At 37.6% G+C, this 20,557-nt stretch overlaps 1 protein-coding gene across 6 annotated transcripts in view; it reads left to right on the forward strand.

The window, feature by feature from the left end:
- Positions 1–20,557, forward strand: part of MICU1 (mitochondrial calcium uptake 1) — a 225,417-nt gene that overhangs the window by 21,635 nt on the left and 183,225 nt on the right. For all 6 annotated transcript variants that reach the window (XM_081566451.1, XM_081566448.1, XM_081566466.1 and 3 more), the window contains exons 2-3: positions 13,383–13,544; positions 13,985–14,159. In XM_081566451.1, coding sequence (XP_081422577.1) covers positions 13,384–13,544; positions 13,985–14,159 — 336 coding nt within the window. In that variant the 5' untranslated portion in view covers position 13,383. The remainder of the gene's footprint in view (positions 1–13,382; positions 13,545–13,984; positions 14,160–20,557) is intronic.

The raw sequence follows: 20,557 nt of genomic DNA on the forward strand, positions 1-20,557 counted from the left end.
TTCATCTAAAGGAAATATATGGAGATGTTTTAAAAAATTATTTGGCATAATTAAAATCTGACATATTACTGCATTTTAGAAGTGTCATCATTGTACAGCAAAGATTATACTTCTGGTAGCTTATCCCATTCCTCAGACAAAATGACAAAGGCTTCTAAGACAGTGATCTCAGCCAAGATCTTTTGTAAAGAATGCTAGCTTTTTGCCACTCTCAGTAAATCTTCCTTGAATTCTTTCTTGAGCCCTTTCCACTTTCCCACCTAATGTAATTTTTTCTTTCTTTGGATCTGTTACTGTGTTATAGTAACACCTTTTTCCCTGCTTTGCATTATGGTTATTTGAATAGTTGTTTTATGTTCACTACCAAATTATAAGTTGTTTGTGGGCACACTATGTCTTGCTCATCTTTGTGTCTCCTGCAGTGCCCTCATAGTACCTTTTTCAGTAAATAACTAAAGACTTAAATGAAATAATGGCAATTGGACATTTTAGATTATATGAAATTTTCTTAAGCCAATGAGGCTAATGTCGTTTGTTATGTCATTAATAGCCAATCAGGATGACTTTCTTCTTCTAAATAGTACAAAATACCTTTACATTTTGTTTTTCTGAAAGAACTCTTAAAGCCAGAAAGGGCTTAGAAATAACTACCTGTGCTGTGCATCTCTCTGCATAATTAGACAGGGTAAGTAAGGCTTTTTACTGGCCACATAGCAAGGTAGTAGTAGAGGTAGAAAGAGACCCTAAGTTTTCTGTGTGTACTCAAGTGTAATTGAACATTAACACTTGTTATTACTGTTGGTAATAACTTCAGAATCATTAGCTGGCACTTAGGATACTTAGAAGCTAAAATAGACTTCATATCTTTAGATTTGTAGTCTCTTTGGCAAGTTGGCAGGCATATATTAAAATGATTTAATAAGGTACTATAATTGTGGTACAAACTGTTAATTATATAGGAATTCAGAGGAAGAAATCAAGAGTAGTAATGATTATTTTACTCAACTTTTATAAGTTATGTAAATAAATCCCACTTGGATGAGGTGAGATTTCATTGGGGTCTAAAGAAATACTGGTCAGAGGAATACTACAGAAATAGTTTGTCATGTTAAGGCATTTAGAAACAATGATACAACCAAGCTAGAAACTTGATTCTTCTCACTTTAAGTCCCATAGCCTATTATATAGTCAGTATTTTTATAAGTATTTGGCATTATTCAAAATACTGTATTTCTATTTAAACCAACAAACATTTGAATGTGTCTAAGCCCAAAGTATTATATTAGACTTTGTATATTGTGTTAGTTGCACTCCTTATGTTTCTGCTTTCATGAAGACACATAAGCCCAGGTTAGTGAACTCTATGGGCATATAAACTATGGATATGAAATCAATTATGAAAATATTAATTACAATAATTCTTTAAGTTTGCCCAAGGAATATTTTCACCGGCAATCTGAAGCTACTAAAATTTGCTCTCAGAAGTCAATGAATCTTAAATATAGCAATAGCAATGCTCTTTTTTTCCCTATTGTTTATTCTCTTATGTGAATGGCAACTGTTGCCTTCATAGATTGCATGTACTTTGGGGATAACAGACACGTTTGGCAAAGAATAAGTGTTGCAAATATCAGTGAAATCAATATACTTGTTGATATTTGCACTGCTGTCTAGTGTGTATTTAATGAGTATTCTAGGTGTAGCTTTAGTAAAATAAATTTTAAAAATTGCATCCATCTGTGTTGTGAAACACTGAAGTAGCTCTATCCCTGTACTGCAGTTGAATTGAGTGCATTGTAATTTTTAGTATGTGTGAAGTGTAAATTTTAGCTAGTGTGAAGACGAAACACTTGAGGGGTATTTTTGAGAACTTCATTGCTGTTTAGATTAAATAGTCTTTTTTTTTCAGTAATGTGATGAATGACTAATCAATTCAAGTATTTTGAAAGTATAACCAGTCATTAGAAAGCATAACATTAGATAGAACAAATCTTCCTAGGCAACTCTGGTGGAGCTCAGTTGGACTGAATTAGAAAAGTATTGAAATGGTTCAGATTAAGGAAGTTATAACCTTTTGTTGTTGTTTAATAAAAATAACATTCTACTTAAAAATAACATTGAATGAAAGGATTAATATTATGTCTAACCTAAATATATTGTTTTATACCTAAAAAAAATCTAGATGAAACAAATGCCCATTTTTTGCAAATAAGGAAAGATGAAGCATGCACATTGGGAATATGGAACAAAAAGAAATAAATGCAGCTTAATATTCTAATGGTCCTCAAAAACCAACGATGAACTCTTGAAAAATAAACAAATACTGTCAAACTCATTAACTATAGGGTATTAGTTCAGTTCAGTCACTGGGTCGTGTCCGACTCTTTGTGACCCCATGGACTGCAGCATGCCTGGCCTCCCTGTCCATCACAAACTCCTGGAGATTACTCAGATTCATGTCCATCGAGTTGGTGATGCCATCCAGCCATCTCATCCTCTGTTGTCCCCTTCTCCTCCTGCCTTCAATCTTTCCCAGCATCAGGATCTTTTCCAATGAGTCAACTCTTCGCATGAGGTGGCCAAAGTATTGGAATTTCAGCTTCAACATCAGTCTTTCCAATGAACACCCAGGACTGATCTCCTTTAGGATGGACTGGCTGGAATCCTAGCAGTCCAAGGGACTCTCAAGAGTCTTCTCCAACACCACAGTTCAAAAGCATCAATTCTTCAGCGCTCCGCTTTCTTCACAGACCAACTCTCACATCCATACATGACCACTGGAAAAACCATAGCCTTGACTAAACGGACCTTTGTTGGCAAAGTAATGTCTCTGCTTTTTAATATGCTATCTAGGTTGGTCATAGCTTTCCTTCCAATGAGTAAGCGTCTTTAAATTTCATGGCTGTAGTTACCATCTGCAGTGATTTTGGAACCCCCAAAAAGAAAGTCTAACATTGTTCCCACTGTTTCCCCATCTATTTCCCATGAAGTGATGGGACCAGATGCCATGATGTTAGTTTTCTGAATGTTGAGCTTTCCAGAAAAACATCTATTTCTGCTCTATTGACTATGCCAAGCCTTCGACTGTGTGGATCACAATAAACTGTGGAAAATTCTGAAAGAGATCGGAATACCAGACCATCTGACCTGTCTCTTGAGAAACCTGTATGCAGATCAGGAAACAACAGTTAGAACTGGACATGGAACAACAGACTGCTTCCAAATAGGAAAAGGAGTACGTCAAGGCTGTATATTGTCATCCTGCTTATTTAACTTATATGCAGAGTACATCATGAGAAACACTGGGCTGGAAGAAACACTGGGCTGGAAGAAACACAAGCTGGAATCAAGATTGCTGGGAGAAATATCAATAACCTCAGATATGCAGATGACACCACCCTTATGGCAGAAAGTGAAGAAGAACTAAAGAGCCTCTTGATGAAAGTGAAAGAGGAGAGTGAAAAAGTTGGCTTAAAGCTCAACGTTCAAAAAACTAAGATCATGGCATCTGGTCCCATCACTTCATGGGAAATACATGGGGAAACAGTGGAAACAGTGTCAGACTTTATTTATTTGGGCTCCAAAATCACTGCTGATGGTGATTGCAGCCATGAAATTAAAAGACGCTTACTCCTTGGAAGGAAGGTTATGACCAACCTGAATAGCATATTTAAAAGCAGAGACATTACTTTGCCAACAAAGGTCCGTCTAGTCAAGAGTATGGTTTTTCCGGTGGTCATGTATGGATGTGAGAGTTGGACAGTGAAGAAAGCTGAGCACCGAAGAATTGATGCTTTTGAACTGTGGTGTTGGAGAAGACTTTTGAGAGTCCCTTGGACTGCAAGGAGATCCAACCAGTCCATCCGAAAGGAGATCAGTCCTGGGTGTTCATTGGAAGGACTGATGTTGAAGCTGAAACTCCAATACTTTGGCCACCTCATGTGAAGAGTTGACTCATTGGAAAAGATCTTAATGCTGGGGAGAAGAGGACAACAGAGGATGGGATGGTTGAATGGCGTCACCGACTCAATGGACATGGGTTTGGGTAAACTCCGGGAGTTGATGATGGACAGGGAGGCCTGGTGTGCTGCGTTTCATGGGGTTGCAAAGAGTCGGACACTACAGAGTGACTGAACTGAACTGAACTGAAGCCAACTTTTTCACTCTCCTCTCTCACTTTCAAGAGGCTTTTTAATTCCTCTTCACTTTCTGCCATAAGGATGGTGTTATCTGCATATCTGAGGTTATTGATATTTCTCCCGACAATTTTGATTCCAGTTGGGCTTCTTCCAGCCTAGCATTTCTCATGATGTACTCTGCATATAAGTTAAATAAACAGGGTGACAATATACAGCCTTGAAGTACTCCTTTTCCTATTTGGAAGCAGTCTGTTGTTCCATGTCCAGTTCTAACTGTTGCTTCCTGACCTGCATACAGGTTTCTCAAGAAGCAGGTCAGGTGGTCTGGTATTCCCATCTCTTTCAGAATTTTCCACAGTTTATTGTGATCCACACAGTCAAAGGCTTTGGCATAGTCAATAAAGCAGGAATAGATGTTTTTCTGAAACTCTTTTGCTTTTTCGATGATCCAGAGGATGTTGGCAATTTGATCTCTGGTTCCTCTGCCTTTTCTAAAACCAGCTTGAACATCTGGAAGTTCACGGTTCACGTATTGCTGAAGCCTGGCTTGGAGAATTTTGAGCATTGCTTTACTAGCGTGTGAGATGAGTGCAATTGTGCGGTAGTTTGTGCATTCTTTGGCATTGCTTTTCTTTGGGATTGGAATGAAAACTGACCTTTTCCAGTCCTGTGGCCACTGCTGAGTTTTCCAGATTTGCTGGCATATTGAGTGCAGCACTTTCACAGCATCATCTTTCAGGATTTGAAATAGCTCAACTGGAATTCCATCACTTCTGCTAGCTTTGTTCGTAGTGATGCTTTCTAAGGCCGACTTGACTTCACATTCCAGGATGTCTGGCTCTAGGTGAGTGATCACACCATCGTGATTATCTGGGTCGTGAAGATCTTTTTGTACAGTTCTTCTGTGTATTCTTGCCACCTCTTCTTAATATCTTCTGCTTCTGTTAGACCCCTACCATTTCTGTCCTTTATCGAGCCCATCTTTGCATGAAATGTTCCCTTGGTATCTAATTTTCTTGAAGAGATCTCTAGTCTTTTTCATTCTGTTGTTTTCCTCTATTTCTTTGCATTGATTGCTGAGGAAGGCTTTCTTATCTCTCCTTGCTATTCTTTGGAACTCTGCATTCAAATGGGAGTATCTTTCCTTTTCTCCTTTGCTTTTCGCTTCTCTTCTTTTCCCAGCTATTTGTAAGGCCTCCTCAGACAGCCATTTTGCTTTTTTGCATTTCTTTTCTATTTCTCATTCACTGTATAATCATAAGGGATTTGATTTAGGTCATACCTGAATGGTCTAGTGATTTTCCCTACTTTCTTCAATTTAAGTCTGAATTTGGCAGTAAGGAGTTCATGATCTGATCCACAGTCAGCTTCTGGTGTTGTTTTTGCTGCCTGTATAGAGCTTTTCCATCTTTGGCTGCAAAGAATATAATCAGTCTGATTATGGTGCTAACCATCTGGTGATGTCCATGTGTAGAGTCTTCCCTTGTGTTGTTGGAAGAGGGTGTTTGCTATGACTAGTGTGTTCTCTTGAGAGAACTCTATTAGCCTTTGCCGTGCTTCATTCTATACTCCAAAGCTAAATTTGTCTGTTACTCCAGATGTTTCTTGACTTCCTACTTTTGCATTCCAGTCCCCTATAATGAAAAGGACATCTTTTTTGGATGTTAGTTCTAGAAAGTCTTGTAGGTCTTCATAGAATCGTTCAACCTCACCTTCTTCAGCATTACCGGTCAGGGCATATACTTGGAATACCATGATTCCCACACGCTGGGGCATTCTTCTCTTTGCGTCTTTGCGTCGACATGCCCTCACACCTCGAGGATGGATTTTCCTGCTTTTATCTAAATAAAATAGAGCTGTAACACGGAGCTGTAACACTGATTTGTCTAAGAGCTGTAACACGGTCCGTTCGAGACCTGAGAGCTAGAACATGGTCTGTCCAAGACCCGAGAGCTGTGATGCCCCGAGAGCTTTAATGTCCATTGCTCCAAATCTTTGTTGTGACGAGACAGAGCCGACGAGCAATATCACTTTTATCAAGAGGTTCTTTAGTTCTTCTTCACTTTCTGCCATAAGGGTGGTGTCATCTGCATATCTGAGGTTATTGATATTTCTCCCAGCAATCTTGATTCCAGCTTGTGCTTCATCCAGTCTAGCATTTCTTATGATGTACTCTGCATATACGTTAAATAAGCAGGGTGACAATATACAGCCTTGAGTACTCCTTTCCCGGTTTGGAAGCAGTCTGTTGTTCCATGTCCAGTTCTAACTGTTGCTTCTTGACCTGCATACAGATTTCTCAGGAGGCAGGTCAGGTGGTCTGGTATTCCCACCTTTTGAAGAATTTTCCTCAGTTTGTTGTGATCCACGTAGTCAAAGGCTTTAGCATAGTCATGAAGCAGAAATAGATGTTTTTCTGGAACTCTGTTGCTTTTTCGATGATCCAGCGGATGTTGCCAATTCGATCTCTGGTTCCTCTGCCTTTTTTAAAACCAGCTTGAACATCTGGAAGTTCACAGTTCCCATACTGTTGAATCCTGGCTTGGAGAATTTTGAGCATTACTTTGCTAGCATGTGAGATGAGTGCAATTATGTGGTAGTTTGAGCATTCTTTGGCATTGCCTTTGTTTGGGATTGGAATGAAAACTGACCTTTTCCAGTCCTGTGGCCACTGCTGAGTTTTCCAAATTTGCTGGCATATTGAGTGCAGCACTTTCACAGCATTATCTTTTATGATTTGAAATAGCTCAACTGGAATTCCATCACCTCCACTAGCTTTGTTCGTAGTGATGCTTCCTAAGGCCCACTTGACTTCACATTCCAGGATGTCTGGCTCTAGGTGAGTGATCGCACCATCGTGATTATCTGGGTCATGAAGATCTTTTTTGTATAGTTCTTCTGTGTATTCTTGCCACCTCTTCTTATTATCTTCTGCTTCTGTTAGATCCCTACCATTTCTGTCCTTTATCGAGCCCATCTTAGCATGAAATATTCTCTTGGTATCTCAAATTTTCTTGAAGGGAGCTCTAGTCTTTTTCATTCTGTTGTTTTCCTCTATTTCTTTGCAATAGTCACTGAGGAAGGCTTTCTTATCTCTCCTTGCTATTCTTTGAAACTCTGCAGTCAAATGAGTATATCTTTCCTTTTCTCTGCCTTTCACTTCTCTTCTTTTCATAGCTATTTGTAAGATCTCTTCAGACAACCATTTTCCCTTTTTGCCTTTCTTTTTCTTGGATATGGTCTTGATCCCTGTCTCCTGTACAATGTCACGAACCTCCATCCATAGTTCTTCAAGCACTCCACCTATCAGATGTAATCCCTTGAATCTACTTGTCACTTCCACTGTATAAGTGTAAGGGATTTGATTTAGGTCATACCTGAATGGTCTAGTGGTTTTCCCTACTTTATTCAATTTAAGTGAGCCTAGAAATAGAGCAGGATAGGAAAGTTAAAGTGGATTAACTTTAGAAAGGAGAGTTAAGTATATTATTAAGATACTTAATGGTTGAGGCTGTGATGGCCTACAGAATCCAATTCTATGGTTAGTGTGCAGGTGCCATTCAGATGACTACAAAGTTGTGAGTACTCAAGATATTGATGATTTTACAATATAATTCTCAGAGAGCAGCTGTATTTCCAAGTTCATGGAGTTCGCTGGACCATCACCATGGCTATATACTAGCCATGACAGATACTGTATTAAAGTCTAGAAATACAGATATAAAGAACACTCAGTCCTTGTTTTCTCAGCATCTTAGTTCATGTAAACTAAACAGTTTGAAAGCTGAGGTTTCAGTTGAGGTCTGAGTTTTATTGATTGCCAAATATAGATCTTAGAAATTTATCTTGGCCTCAGTATTATCAGATATCGCTTTTAACAGTAGTGCTGAGTAACAAAACAGAAATAGTACAAAAGAGGTTTATGTAGGCCAGTGTCTGGAGTGCAAGAACCAAGCAGTTACTCTTTAAATGTGCAGTTGTCAGAGGTCATAAATACCAGGAGCATAACATATAGTGTAAGCAGATATTTTAAGTCAGGCTCAGGATAAATTCTGGAATCCTAATAGTTTGATAAGTTGAATCAGGATGTGCCAGTAATCCGAGTATTGGGATGTGAGTTTGATTTAAGTAAGTCTTATCTTACTAGGGAAATTTGCCGTAATATAGGGAGTCAATACTGGGAGTTAAAGCTTAGGGGGCCTTTAAGGTGGTCTGCCTGCAATGTGGGGGACTTGGGTGCAATCCCTACCTTGGGTTGGGAAGATCCCCTGGAGAAGGAAATGGCAACCCATTCCAGTATTCTTGCCTGAGAAATCCCATGACAGAGGAGTGTGGCAGGCTTAAGTCCATGGGGTCATGAAGAGTCGGACACGACTGAGCAGACCTCACTCACTAGGTTGTTTTCTGAGGCATTATTGCTCCTGAGCCCATTAATAGGGCTGGTAAATGACAAAACGTCAACCTGGGCCTGCCTTTATTTTTCTTTGAATGAGACAGTTTAAGTAAACTCTTTCCCCAGAGTAATCATTAAGTTTTATTTGCATCATCTAAATATTTTTTCTGAATTAAAAAGCTGCACATATATTTTACATTATTTAATTGGCATGCACATATTACCTCTATTCTGTCTTTAAACTTCAGTGAAGATGCTTGTTTGAAATACTCTTTGTCTAGATGAATACATAAGCAGAGTTTTAAAAATGAAATGCTATGTCAAAAATCTCCCTGTCTGATATCTTACCCATTTCCCAACCCTGACAGCACTATTGGTATTACTTACTTTTATTGGTATTGTGGTATAGGAAACACACTATTGGTGTGTCCATCCAGAGTTACTTAATAAGAATATACAAATACACGTTTTTATTTCCCCTCTTTTTACATGAAGGGTAGTATACTACATATGCTATCCCACACCTTGCTTTATTAAGATAACAGTATGTTTTGAAAATCTTTTCAAATCTATACATAGTTTTTTTGTTTTTCTTTTAATTGCTATGTATTATTACCTGGTGTATATTATCGTAGTTTAAGCAGTTCTCTCTTGATTCTCTTCGGGGTGGTTTTTAGTCTTTTGCTATTTGTTTCATGGGCTTCCCTTGTGGCTCAGATGGTAAAGAATCTGCCAGGTTTGATCCCTGGGTTGGGAAGATTCCCTGGAGAAGGAAGTGGTTCCCAACTCCAGTATTCTTGCCTGGGAAGTTCCATGGACAGAGGAGCCTGGCATGCTACAGTCCATGAGGTCGCAAAGAGGCGGGTTTGTTACAGTCATGATGCAATGAATAATTGTCTGTATGTGTAATTTCAGAGATGTGCAAGTGTATCAGTAGTGTATTAAGTCAGAAGTGAAATTGCTAAGTCAATGTATGCAACTTATTTGGGTGATTTTGATGGATATTACCAAATTGCCCTCCATAGATTGTACCAATTTACACATTCCTCAGCAGTGCCATTTCTGTAGCACTGCTAACAAGTATGTTTTCAAACTTCTGGATTTTGCCAGCTTAATGAGTGAATGTCAGTATAGGTTTTTTTTTAGGATTTATTTATTTAATTTTTGGCTGTGCTGGGTCATCGTTGCTGCATGCAGGCTTTCTCTAGTTGCAAATGAGGGTCACTCTTTGTTGTGATGCATGGGCTTCTTCTTGAGGTGGCTTCTCTTGTTGCAAAGCACGGGTTCTAGGCACCCGGCCTCCAATAGTTGCAGTGCATGGGCTCAGTTGTTGTGATGCACTGGCTTAATTGCCCCGTGGCATGTGGGATCTTCTGGACTAGGGATGGAACCCATGCCCCCTGCATTGGCAGATGAATTCTTAACCACTAGACCACCAGGGAAGCCCTCAATATATTTTTAATTTGCATTCTTTTATTATGCATGATATTAAGTATCTTTTCATAGCTCACAGAGCCATGTTTATTGCTTTTTCCAACTGTCTTTTTATATTTTTACACAGCTTTCTGTTGGCTTGTGAAATAATATTTAATACTTTCTAATGGTTATAATTTTAATATTTGTATTACACTGTAGTCTGTTATTACAAAATTGCTCATCTTTCTATGGTTGGACACTTGATCTCCTTTTGAAGTGTGGCTGTTAAATTTATTTTGCTGAGAACAGTAAATTAAAGTGATTTCCCTTCCTTGGGTTACTTATTTGGGAATCAAGAATTTTAGGATCTACTGTAGGTTTTTGTACTAATTAACTATGAGTAAACTGCACAACTTATCTGGATCTTTGTTCCTTCACCTGTAAAATAGGGATGTTTAATTAAGTAATTTTCTGGTTCTGTGTCCCTTTGAAATTTACCAAAAGCAATACCTTAAGCATAATAGTTTAAAAATAATAGATATGGAAACACAGTAATGTTATACTGTTACAGATTTTTGTTTGTTTGTTTGTTTTTAACTAACTTGTTCTGGTTCTTGTTGCATGGATAATGCTTTTCTTTCGTAACAGAATTATCTTTTACTTGCTTCCCCTGACATTTCTTGATTAGAAATACCTTTTCATCTGTTTTCAGTTCACATAAAAGCTATTTTTTAGAGGCATGCCTTTTTTTTGGAGAAGGATGGGGACTGTTAGGGAAGAGAAGAATGCACTGGTTTTGATTTAATTTAATCCGTGTCATAAATGTACATGTTAATCTTCATTACTACCTAACTGCTGCTGATTGGCCTATTCAATTTTCCAGACTCAGTCAGAAAGCAGATCTCCTTAAATCTGTTTAAATGGTCTCTCATCAAAAATGAACATATTCAACTAGTTACACCATTTCTTCAGTTCAAAGCTGGGAATTAAATTATAATAGTCTGTTCTCAGTGGGATAATTTTTTCCCTCAGTTTACTTGGCATCTTTGGAAATTGCACTAGAGAAGATGAATAGATAACATGTTTTGATGTGTACTTTGGGGAATGAGATTAAAACCAGTGGTGAAATGAGATGTAGACAGTAACATTTGAATTACAATGCCAGATGTAGGTGGAATGTTAGTATAACTCAGGACCTCCAAAGTTTAAAATCCTCTGAAGCCATAGCATACAGAAATAGATTCTCAAAGCTAGTAAGTTTTGAACCATGTATATACTGTTTTAGTCTCTCCCCCAACTGAAATAGATTAAATTTTGCCTTATCTTTTTTCACCAGAGGTATGAGAACATGACGGAGAAGGAAATGGCAACCCACTCCAGTACACTTGCCTGGAAAATCCTATGGACAGAGGAGCCTGGTAGGCTGCAGTCCATGGGTTCGCTAAGGGTCGGACATGACTGAGCGACTTCACTTTCACTTTTCATTTTTATGCATTGGAGAAGGAAATGGCAACCCACTCCAGTGTTCTTGCCTTTAGAACCCCAGGGACGGGGGAGCCTGGTGGGCTGCCGTCTGTGGGGTCGCACAGAGTCGGACACGACTGAAGTGACTTAGTAGCAGCAAAAGAACATGAAAGAGAGAGAACAAATGCTAAAACTCCTATAGGCAGTTCTCTCATCAGTAGGTAACCTCTTCTCTGGGGAGAAGAGATGAGCTTACTTTGTGCACAGCTGTTTAGTAGTAGAGTTGAGACTAGATCTTGAGTCATTGGATTCCTGTTCCATTTCACCTTCTATATTACTTAATGTTGTCATTATTATTTTAGTTTCTTTCCTGTTTGTCTTCCACATCTCCTATGCAGTTAGTTTTTTTTTTTTTGGCCATGCTACGCAGCTTTTGTGACCTTAGTTCCCCAATCAGAGATTGAACCCAGGCCTTCAGAAGTGAGAGCACAGAGTCTTAACCCCTGGACTGCCAGGGGAATCCCTGGTCCAGCTTTTGAATTGGTTGTTATTTATCTTTCACATTGAAAACTTTCAAGTGCCCTTTTCTTTCTGTTGTCAGTGACGAATAATGTTTTCACCAGATATGAGTATTTTAATTGTGCTGGTTTTTGTTATAGACAAAAGCAATGCTGTGTATGAATGCATTTGTGGGTTTGGAAAATGTTAACTTAAAAATGAATTGGAAATTGACTGACAGGAAGAAAACAAAAGGACAATCTCCTTGGTGCTGGAATTTGCTAGATTATGTGCAATAAAATGAGGTGACTTCTAGGATAGGAAGGGATGTTAAGAATTGTGTTGCTGAAGCTTAGGTTATATGACATAGAAAAAACTAATTATTTCCTACTTTATCTGTAAGGGCAAGATTTAGCTCCAACTTTGATGTTGGAGTTAGGTTGAATAAAGGAGGCTAGGAGAAAGACATACTTGAGATTATAGATATTGATGTCAGAGAAGTGTCAGTAACCAGCTCAGGGAGACAGCTAAATAGTCTAACTTGACTTGGACCCAAACAGCAAAAGACATAGTATATTGGGGCTGAGAAATATACTTAAATGTACAGAGCCAGTACCTGTGTAATTTGTAACTTGACATTTTTCATATTAAAGTAAAATAGTGAAATATTTTAAGCAGTTATAATGTAACAACCTCTGTGTTAGACTGTTTTCAGAAAGGAAAAGAATAATTTTGACCTTAAAGGAAGCTCAGAACCAAGTGTGTGTGTTGAAGGTGGGGCAAATGTATGTATGTTACAAATATGTGAATATGTGAGTATATGTACAAAGTACAATATAATTTAAATCAGGAAGAAGTAAACTATGCTTTGAGAAAATCAAGGAGGAGAAGCATGGTTACTTTTTGTGATTTGAATGAATTGCCACTACAAAAAGTCATGTAATCTAGAAGAAATGCCCGTTTCTCCTTCAGTCACCTGTGGATGGCTTTACAGTGAGTTCTTTTGGTATAGCACTTTAGCAAATTTCTCAGACATCTGTAGCTGCGTCCTCACCACAGTGTCTGATCTCAGTCCAGTTGGGAGTGGCCCCTTTACAGATTTATTCCTTTTTTGTTGCTCTGCAATAGCCCTGTAAGTAGTGACTGCTCCCTGTATCTGAAGTCTCTACCCCTTAGTACTTCTTTTCCTGTTGTAATTAATAACGCTTTATATTAAACTTTTCCTGTTTAAATTACCTTGTGGTTTCTTCTAATTGTACCTTGACTGATATATCAGGTTTATGAGTTGTAGTATTTGTCTCATTTGATTGTTCTGAGGATTTAATGGGATAATACATGGTATTGTCAAGTGTTTAGAATACTGTCTGCCATTAAATATCTAGTGTTTATTGGTGGTTTTAAAACTGTTATTATCATCATCATCACTGTCACTGCCATTTGCTAGGAATAATATTTCTACTTTTTGTCCATAGGATGTTTCGTCTTAACTCACTTTCTGCATTGGCAGAGCTGGCAGTGGGCTCTCGATGGTACCATGGAGGATCACAGCCCACCCAGATCAGGCGACGGCTAATGATGGTGGCTTTTCTTGGAGCATCTGCAGTAACTGCAAGTACTGGTCTGTTGTGGAAAAGGTGAGTGTTACCTGACCATCCTGTTCCTGCATGTACTTTTATTCTTCCAGTTGTCTCTTTTATGGAAAAGGGATTGATTTCTGGCTTAATATTATTCTATTATATGAGTATACCATATTTCTTTTATCCATTTTATCTATCAGTATATATTTGGGTTGTTTCCACATTTTAGCTATTATGAGTAATGCTGCTATTAACATGAGTGCAAAAATCTCCTCATGACCCTGCTTTCAGTTCTTTTGGATATATAACCATAAGTGGAATTGCTGGATTTTATGTTAGCTCTAATTTAATTTTTTGAGCAACCTTTTCTTGTAGAACTTTTAATGAATTTCACTGCTGTTACTCCTGCTAAGCTCTATCTGAGAATCTTTATTTGTTTAATATGATGGACCTTCTTGATTGACAGATTTTTTAATTTTTATTTTTTGCATATCCAGGGCCCTTGCAGAATCTGCACCATCTGCAGACAACCTCAAGAGTGAACTTGGTGATAAAGGGAAGAGTAAAGAGGAAGGGGAAGATTGCAATGCTGAAAAAAAGGCTGCGGGTGTTTGTCTTGAGCCTTATCCAGAAGAGAAAAAGAAGAAACGTTCTGGATTCAGAGATAGAAAAGTATGGAACATGATCTTATAAATTAATTAGAACTAAGTTAATTATATTTTAGAAGAATGCTGTTGAGTCTTTTATCAGATATTTCAAATGATTTATATTCTCTTTGAAGTGATTCACTTCTTTGCAATTTTCCATCATGTTCTAAGGCAAATGTATTCTTTGAATGTGAAGTTAACTGGGGTAGTGAGAAAAATATAGGATTTGTAATCAGGATTTATATATATTTTCTTTGTTCTTCAATTCCACTGTGTAAGGTGATCATTGCCTTTTGGATCTTTCTCATGCTGAATGTTCTCATATATATGAAGTTGAGTCTGTGATATACTGATCTATGATGCCAAATTATAAAGGCAGAAGAAGATCTCCTTGGAAGTCTACGAATCAGTTACTTTTTGAGGACAGCATAAACTTTACATAACTCCAGCATTTAAAATCTTTAACAAAATATGTTGTTGTATATAGCTTTACCTGTGAAAAGTTTTAGCTCCTCTCTAGTAATCCCTGTGATAGTGGGCGTTTGAATTCAGCAGACATGTGATGAAAAGTCAAAAGGCTGAATTTCTTATAGACATTTTGCATGTTAACATTGAAATTCAGAAAATTACCTTTACTTGCTAAAAAATATAACTAATCAATATAACAAGATCATTTGAGTTACTTTATGTGTGCTGGGGAGCATGTATAATTGCAAGCAAAAATAGTTCCTTTGAGAATTTGGATCTTCTGTTTACTTGGAGGAAGCTCTTAAATATGGCCTTCCCAAAACCCACTTCTGATTAAAGTGAATTTGAACAAAATTTATGTATTACAAGTTAATTATCCATCATGCTATTGTTTCCAAAATGGTACATCTATTTAATCTTTTGCCCTGAGTGAACTTAAGGAAAGTTCAAATTTACCTTGCCACCAGCAGTTTCATTTATAGTCAAATGTTACATTTGACAATGTAGGGCTAAAATGACCCAAATAAACATTTATTTTTTTATTTTTTTAAATTAGTTTATTTATCTATTTTTTAATTTTACAATATTGTATTTGTTTTGCCATACATTGACATGAATCCACCATGGGTGTACATGTTTTCCCCTTCCAGAACCCCCCTCCCACCTTCCTTCCCATCCCATCCCTCTGGGTCATCCCAGTGCACCAGCCCTGAGCACCCTGTATCATGCATCGAACCTGGGCTGGTGATTCATTTCACATATGATCATTTACATGCTTCAGTGCCATTCTCCCATATCATCCTGCCCTCGCCCTCTCCCATCGAGTCCATAATACTGTTCTATTTATCTGTGTCTCTTTTGATGTCTCGCATACAGGGTTATCTTTACCGATTGACTAAATACCATATATATGTATTAGTATACTGTATTGGTGTTTTTCTTTCTGGCTTACTTCACTCTGTATAATAGGCTCCAGTTTCATCCACCTCATTAGAACTGATTCGAATGTATTCTTTTTAATGGCTGAGTAATATTCCATTGTGTATATGTACCACAGCTTCCTTATCCATTCGTCTGCTGATGGGCATCTAGGCTGCTTCCGTGTCCTGACTATTATAAACAGTGCTGTGATGAACATTGGGGTACACGCGTCTCTTTCAAGTCTGGTTTCCTCAGTGTGTATGCCCAGCAGTGGGATTGCTCGGTCATATGGTAGTTCTATTTCCAGTGTTTTGAGGAATCTCTACACTGTTCTCCATAGTGGCTGTACTAGTTTGCATTCCCAACAACAGTGTAAGAAGGTTCCCTTTTCTCTACACTCTCTCCAGCATTTATTGCTTGTAGACTTTTAGATAGCAACCACTCTGACGGGCATGAAATGGTACCTCATTGTGGTTTTGATTTGCATTTCTCTGATAATGAGTGATGTTGAGCATCTTTTCATGTGTTTGTTAGCCATCTGTATGTCTTCTTTGGAGAAGTGTCTGTTTAGTTCTTTGGCCCACTTTTTGATTGGGTCGTTTATTTTTCTGGAATTGAGCTGTAGGAGTTGCTTGTATATTTTTGAGATTAATTGTTTGTCCGTTGCTTCTTTGCTATTATTTTCTCCCATTCTGAAGGCTGTCTTTTCACCTTGCTTATAGTTTCCTTTGTTGTGCAAAAGCTTTTAATTTTAATTAGGTCCCATTTGTTTATTTTTGCTTTTATTTCCAATATTCTGGGAGGTGGGTCATAGAGGATCTTGCTGTGGTTTATGTTGGAGAGTGTTTTGCCTATGTTTTCCTCTAGGAGTTTTATAGTTTCTGGTCTTATGTTTAGATTTTTAATCCATTTTGAGTTTATTTTTGTGTATAGTGTTAGAAAGTGTTCTAGTTTCATGCTTTTACAAGTGGTTGACCAGTTTTCCCAGCACCACTTGTTAAAGAGATTGTCGTTTCTCCATTGTATATTCTTGCCTCCTTTGTCAAAGATAAGATGTCCATAACATTTATTTTTGAATCTTCCATTTTCTGCTTCTACTTTCTACTTAGCAGTTGAGTTGACTATATCCTATACTTCACAGAAAAAATGAAAGTTATCAGTGTAGTTTACTTAATTGGTAACTCCCAAAGCTATAAACTCTTTTTAATCTAAATCTGAAATATAATCTTTCTTTCACTAAAGTCTCAGTAAATAAGCAATCATCCCATTTGTCATTTTGTCCCCCCAAACCTATTTAAACACTTATTCTTTCTCTATCCTTTTTTTTAGTTGCTCTTTGTTATTCATTCTTTTACATAGTCTATATATAGACATGTTAAAGATTCTTCTCTCATTAATTAAATTATAAGCTTCATTTTTAGCTGTAGTACATATATATACAATGGAATATTACTCAGCCATAAAAAGGACTGCATTTGAGTCAGTTCTTATAAGATGGATGAACCTAAAGCCTATTATACAGAATGAAGTAAGTCAGAGAGAAAAAAAACAGATATCATATATTAATGCATTTATTTGGAATCTAGAACAGTGGTACTGATGAACATATTTGCAGGACAGCAATGAAGACTTCTGTTGGTGGCTTCCCTGGTGGCTCAGATGGTAAAGAATCTGCCCACAATGTGGGAGACCTGGGTTCGATCCCTGGGTAGGGAAGATCCCCTGGAGAGGGGAATGGCAGCCCACTCCAGTATTCTCACCTGACAAATTCCATGGACAGAGGAGCCTGGAGGGCTACAGTCCATGGGTCACAAAGAATTGAACATGACTCAGTGATTAACACTTTCAGTTTCAATGGAAACACAGATTATAGAGAACAGACTTGTGGATACAGGGAGGGGGAAAGTTGAGAGTGGGACGAATGGAGAGAGTAGCATGGAAACATATACATTACCATATGTAAAATAGGTAGCCAGTGGGAATTTGCGTATAACTCAGGGAACTCAGACCAGGGCTCTGTGACAACCTTTCAGCAAGGTGGGATGGGGTGGGAAGTGGGATGGAGATTCGAGAGGGAGAGGACATAGGTATACCTATGGCTGGTTCATGTTGATATATGGCAGAAACCAACATAATATTGTAAAGCAATTAGCTTTCAATTAAAAAATAATAAGCTTCATTTTTGATCATGCACTTTTTTCTAGATACTATCCTATTCAGATTTTTACCCTGGAATACCAAACTGCTACCATCTTTACATGCTGCCTTTGATATCATCATGCCTGCATGCTCAGTAGCTCAGTCATGTCCGACTCTTTGTGACCCCGTGGCCTGTAGCCCACCAAGCTCCTCTGTCCATGGGATTTTCCAGGCAAGAATACTGGAGTGGGTTGCCATTTCCTCTTCCGGGGATCTTCCCACCTCTCGTGTCTCCTACGTTGCAGGCTGATTCTTTACCTCTGAGCCATCATTTTCATGTAAACTTTTTGCTTTTGTTCTTTTATGTTCTCTTGATTTTTCTGTAATATTTTAAATATACAGCTAGAAAAATAGAGACTACTGTAATAAATATACATGTACCCACACTCATTTTTATCAGATTTTAACATTTGGCTATATTTGCTTCAGTTTTCCGGAGAAGGCAATGGCAACCCACTCCAGTACTCTTGCCTGGAAACTCCCATGGACGGAGGAGCCTGGTAGACTGCAGTCCATGGGGTCGCTAAGGGTGGGACCCGACTGAGCAACTTCACTTTTCACTTTCATGCATTGGAGAAGGAAATGGCAACCCACTCCAGTGTTCTTGCCTGGAGAATCCCAGGACGGGGGAGCCTGGTGGGCTACTGTCTATGGGGTCACACAGAGTCGGACACGACTGAAGCGACTTAGCAGCAGCAGCAGCTTCAGTTTTCTGTGTTTTCCTTTTTTTGTAAGAAGAAACAGTGAATATAAAAAATACATTGTTGAGTACTCTCCTAACCTCATTTTTCTCTCTTCCTCTTCACATGTAGACAAGTGCCCTGAATTTGTTTTTATTCCTGTGCATGGCCTGGTTGTTTTGTGTGTTTTATTTTATTTTAATTTAAACAAATTCTCAAGTACAAAGATCTAGGACAATCATATCACTTAGTTCATGGCATACTATTGTTGTTAGTTTGTGCATGCTTCTCTCTTTTATTTTATTTAGCTTTGTTTTATTTTTTATTTTTTTATTTTTAATTTTACTGTCCCTTTTGAAACCTCAAGTTCTCAATTCTGAAAAATTCTTACACATTGCTTTGGTACTGATTCACTGTCATTTCTTTTCTTTTGGAATTCTTTTTAAATGTCCTTTCTTTTCTCTTGGATCCTTACAGTGTATCCTGTATATCTTTTAAATATTTTTCATATTTTTTTCTCATTAGTTCTTCCAATACTCCCCCAAGGTCTCTTTTCTTTTTCTTCCAATATTTTTTGTGGTAAACACATATACTGTAACATTTACCATCTTAACCAGTTTTGAGTGTACGGTTTAGTGGTAATAAAAACATTCATAATATTGTGCAACCGTCACCATCATCCATCTTCATAACTGTTTCATCTTATAACACTGAAAACCTATACCCATTAAACATAACTCCCTACTATCCCCTCTCCCCCATCCCCCTAGCAATACCATTCCACTTTCTATGATTTTGAATACCTAAGAAAAAAACCTCATGCAAGTGGATTCATACAGTATTTGTATTTTTGTAATTGGCTTATTGCACCTAGTTCTCAAGGCTTATCACAGTGCAGCATATGTCAGAATTTCTTAGGGCTGAGTAATATTCCACTATATGTATATACCACATTTTGCTTATCCATTCATCTGTCTATGGATATTTAGTTTGCTTCCACGTTTTAGCTATCATAAATAATGATGCTCTGAACATGGGTATACACATATCTCTTTGAGACCTTGCTTTTCATTCTTTGGGGTATATACCCAGAAGTGAAATTGCTTTATCATATGGTAATTCTATTTTCAGCTTTTTTTTTTTTAATGGAAGTGTTTGTTTTTATGGAAGCACTGGTTTGGCAGTGCTGCACCATTTGACATTCCCACCAGCAAGAGTTCTTTTTCCACATCTTTGCTAACACTTGTTATTTTTTTTGTTGCTTTTTTTTTTTTATATTAACCATCCTAATGAATGTGAGGTAGTATCTTGGTGTAGTTTTCATTTGCATTTCCATGATGATCAGTGATGTTAAACATTTTTTCAAGTGCTTTTTGGCCTTTTGTATATCTTCTTTGGAGAAATGTCTGTTCACATACTTTGCCCATTAAAAATTTTTTTTAAATGGAGTTTTAGTAGTATTCTATATGATCTGATTGCTAATTCCTGAGGATTACCGTTTTACTCTATTGATATTATTGTTTGATGTACAACAGGTTTTTTTAATTTATATATGGTATCTTTTTTTTTTTTGGCCACTTTATTTTTTAATTGAAGGATAATTGCTTTACAGAATTTTGTGGTTTTCTGTCATACATCAACAATAATCAGCCATAGGTACACCCATGAAGTCTTTCTATTTTTTCTATTGTTTCATATGCTTTTGGCATCACATCCAGGAAAGCACTGCTAAATCTAGTGTCTTGAAGCTTTTGTTCTACATTTTCTTCTCAGAGTTTTCTAGTTTTAGATCTTTCATTTTGGTCTTTGATTCACTCTGTGTTTATTTTTGAATATGGAGTTAGATAAGGGTGCAACTTCATCTTTTTTTAATGTTTTCTTGGTTTTTTCTTTTTTGGCTGCATCTCACAGCATACAGAACTTCCCTGACTAGGGATCAAACCCATGCCCACTGCAGTGGAATTGGAAGTCTTAACCATTGGACCACCAGGGAAGCCCCCAACTTCATTTTTTTGTATGTGGATATCCTGTTTTCCCAACACTATTTGTCAAAAAGACTGTCCTTTGTCCACTGAATGATTTTGGCACCCTTGTCAAAAATCATTTGATGATATATAGGAGGGTTTATTTCTGGGCTTTCTTTTCTGTTTGTTTG

The sequence above is a fragment of the Giraffa tippelskirchi genome, chromosome 2 (genome assembly GCF_054371585.1).
Source record: "Giraffa tippelskirchi isolate mGirTip1 chromosome 2, T2T-mGirTip1v1.2.pri, whole genome shotgun sequence".
Classification (NCBI taxonomy): Eukaryota; Metazoa; Chordata; class Mammalia; order Artiodactyla; family Giraffidae; genus Giraffa; species Giraffa tippelskirchi.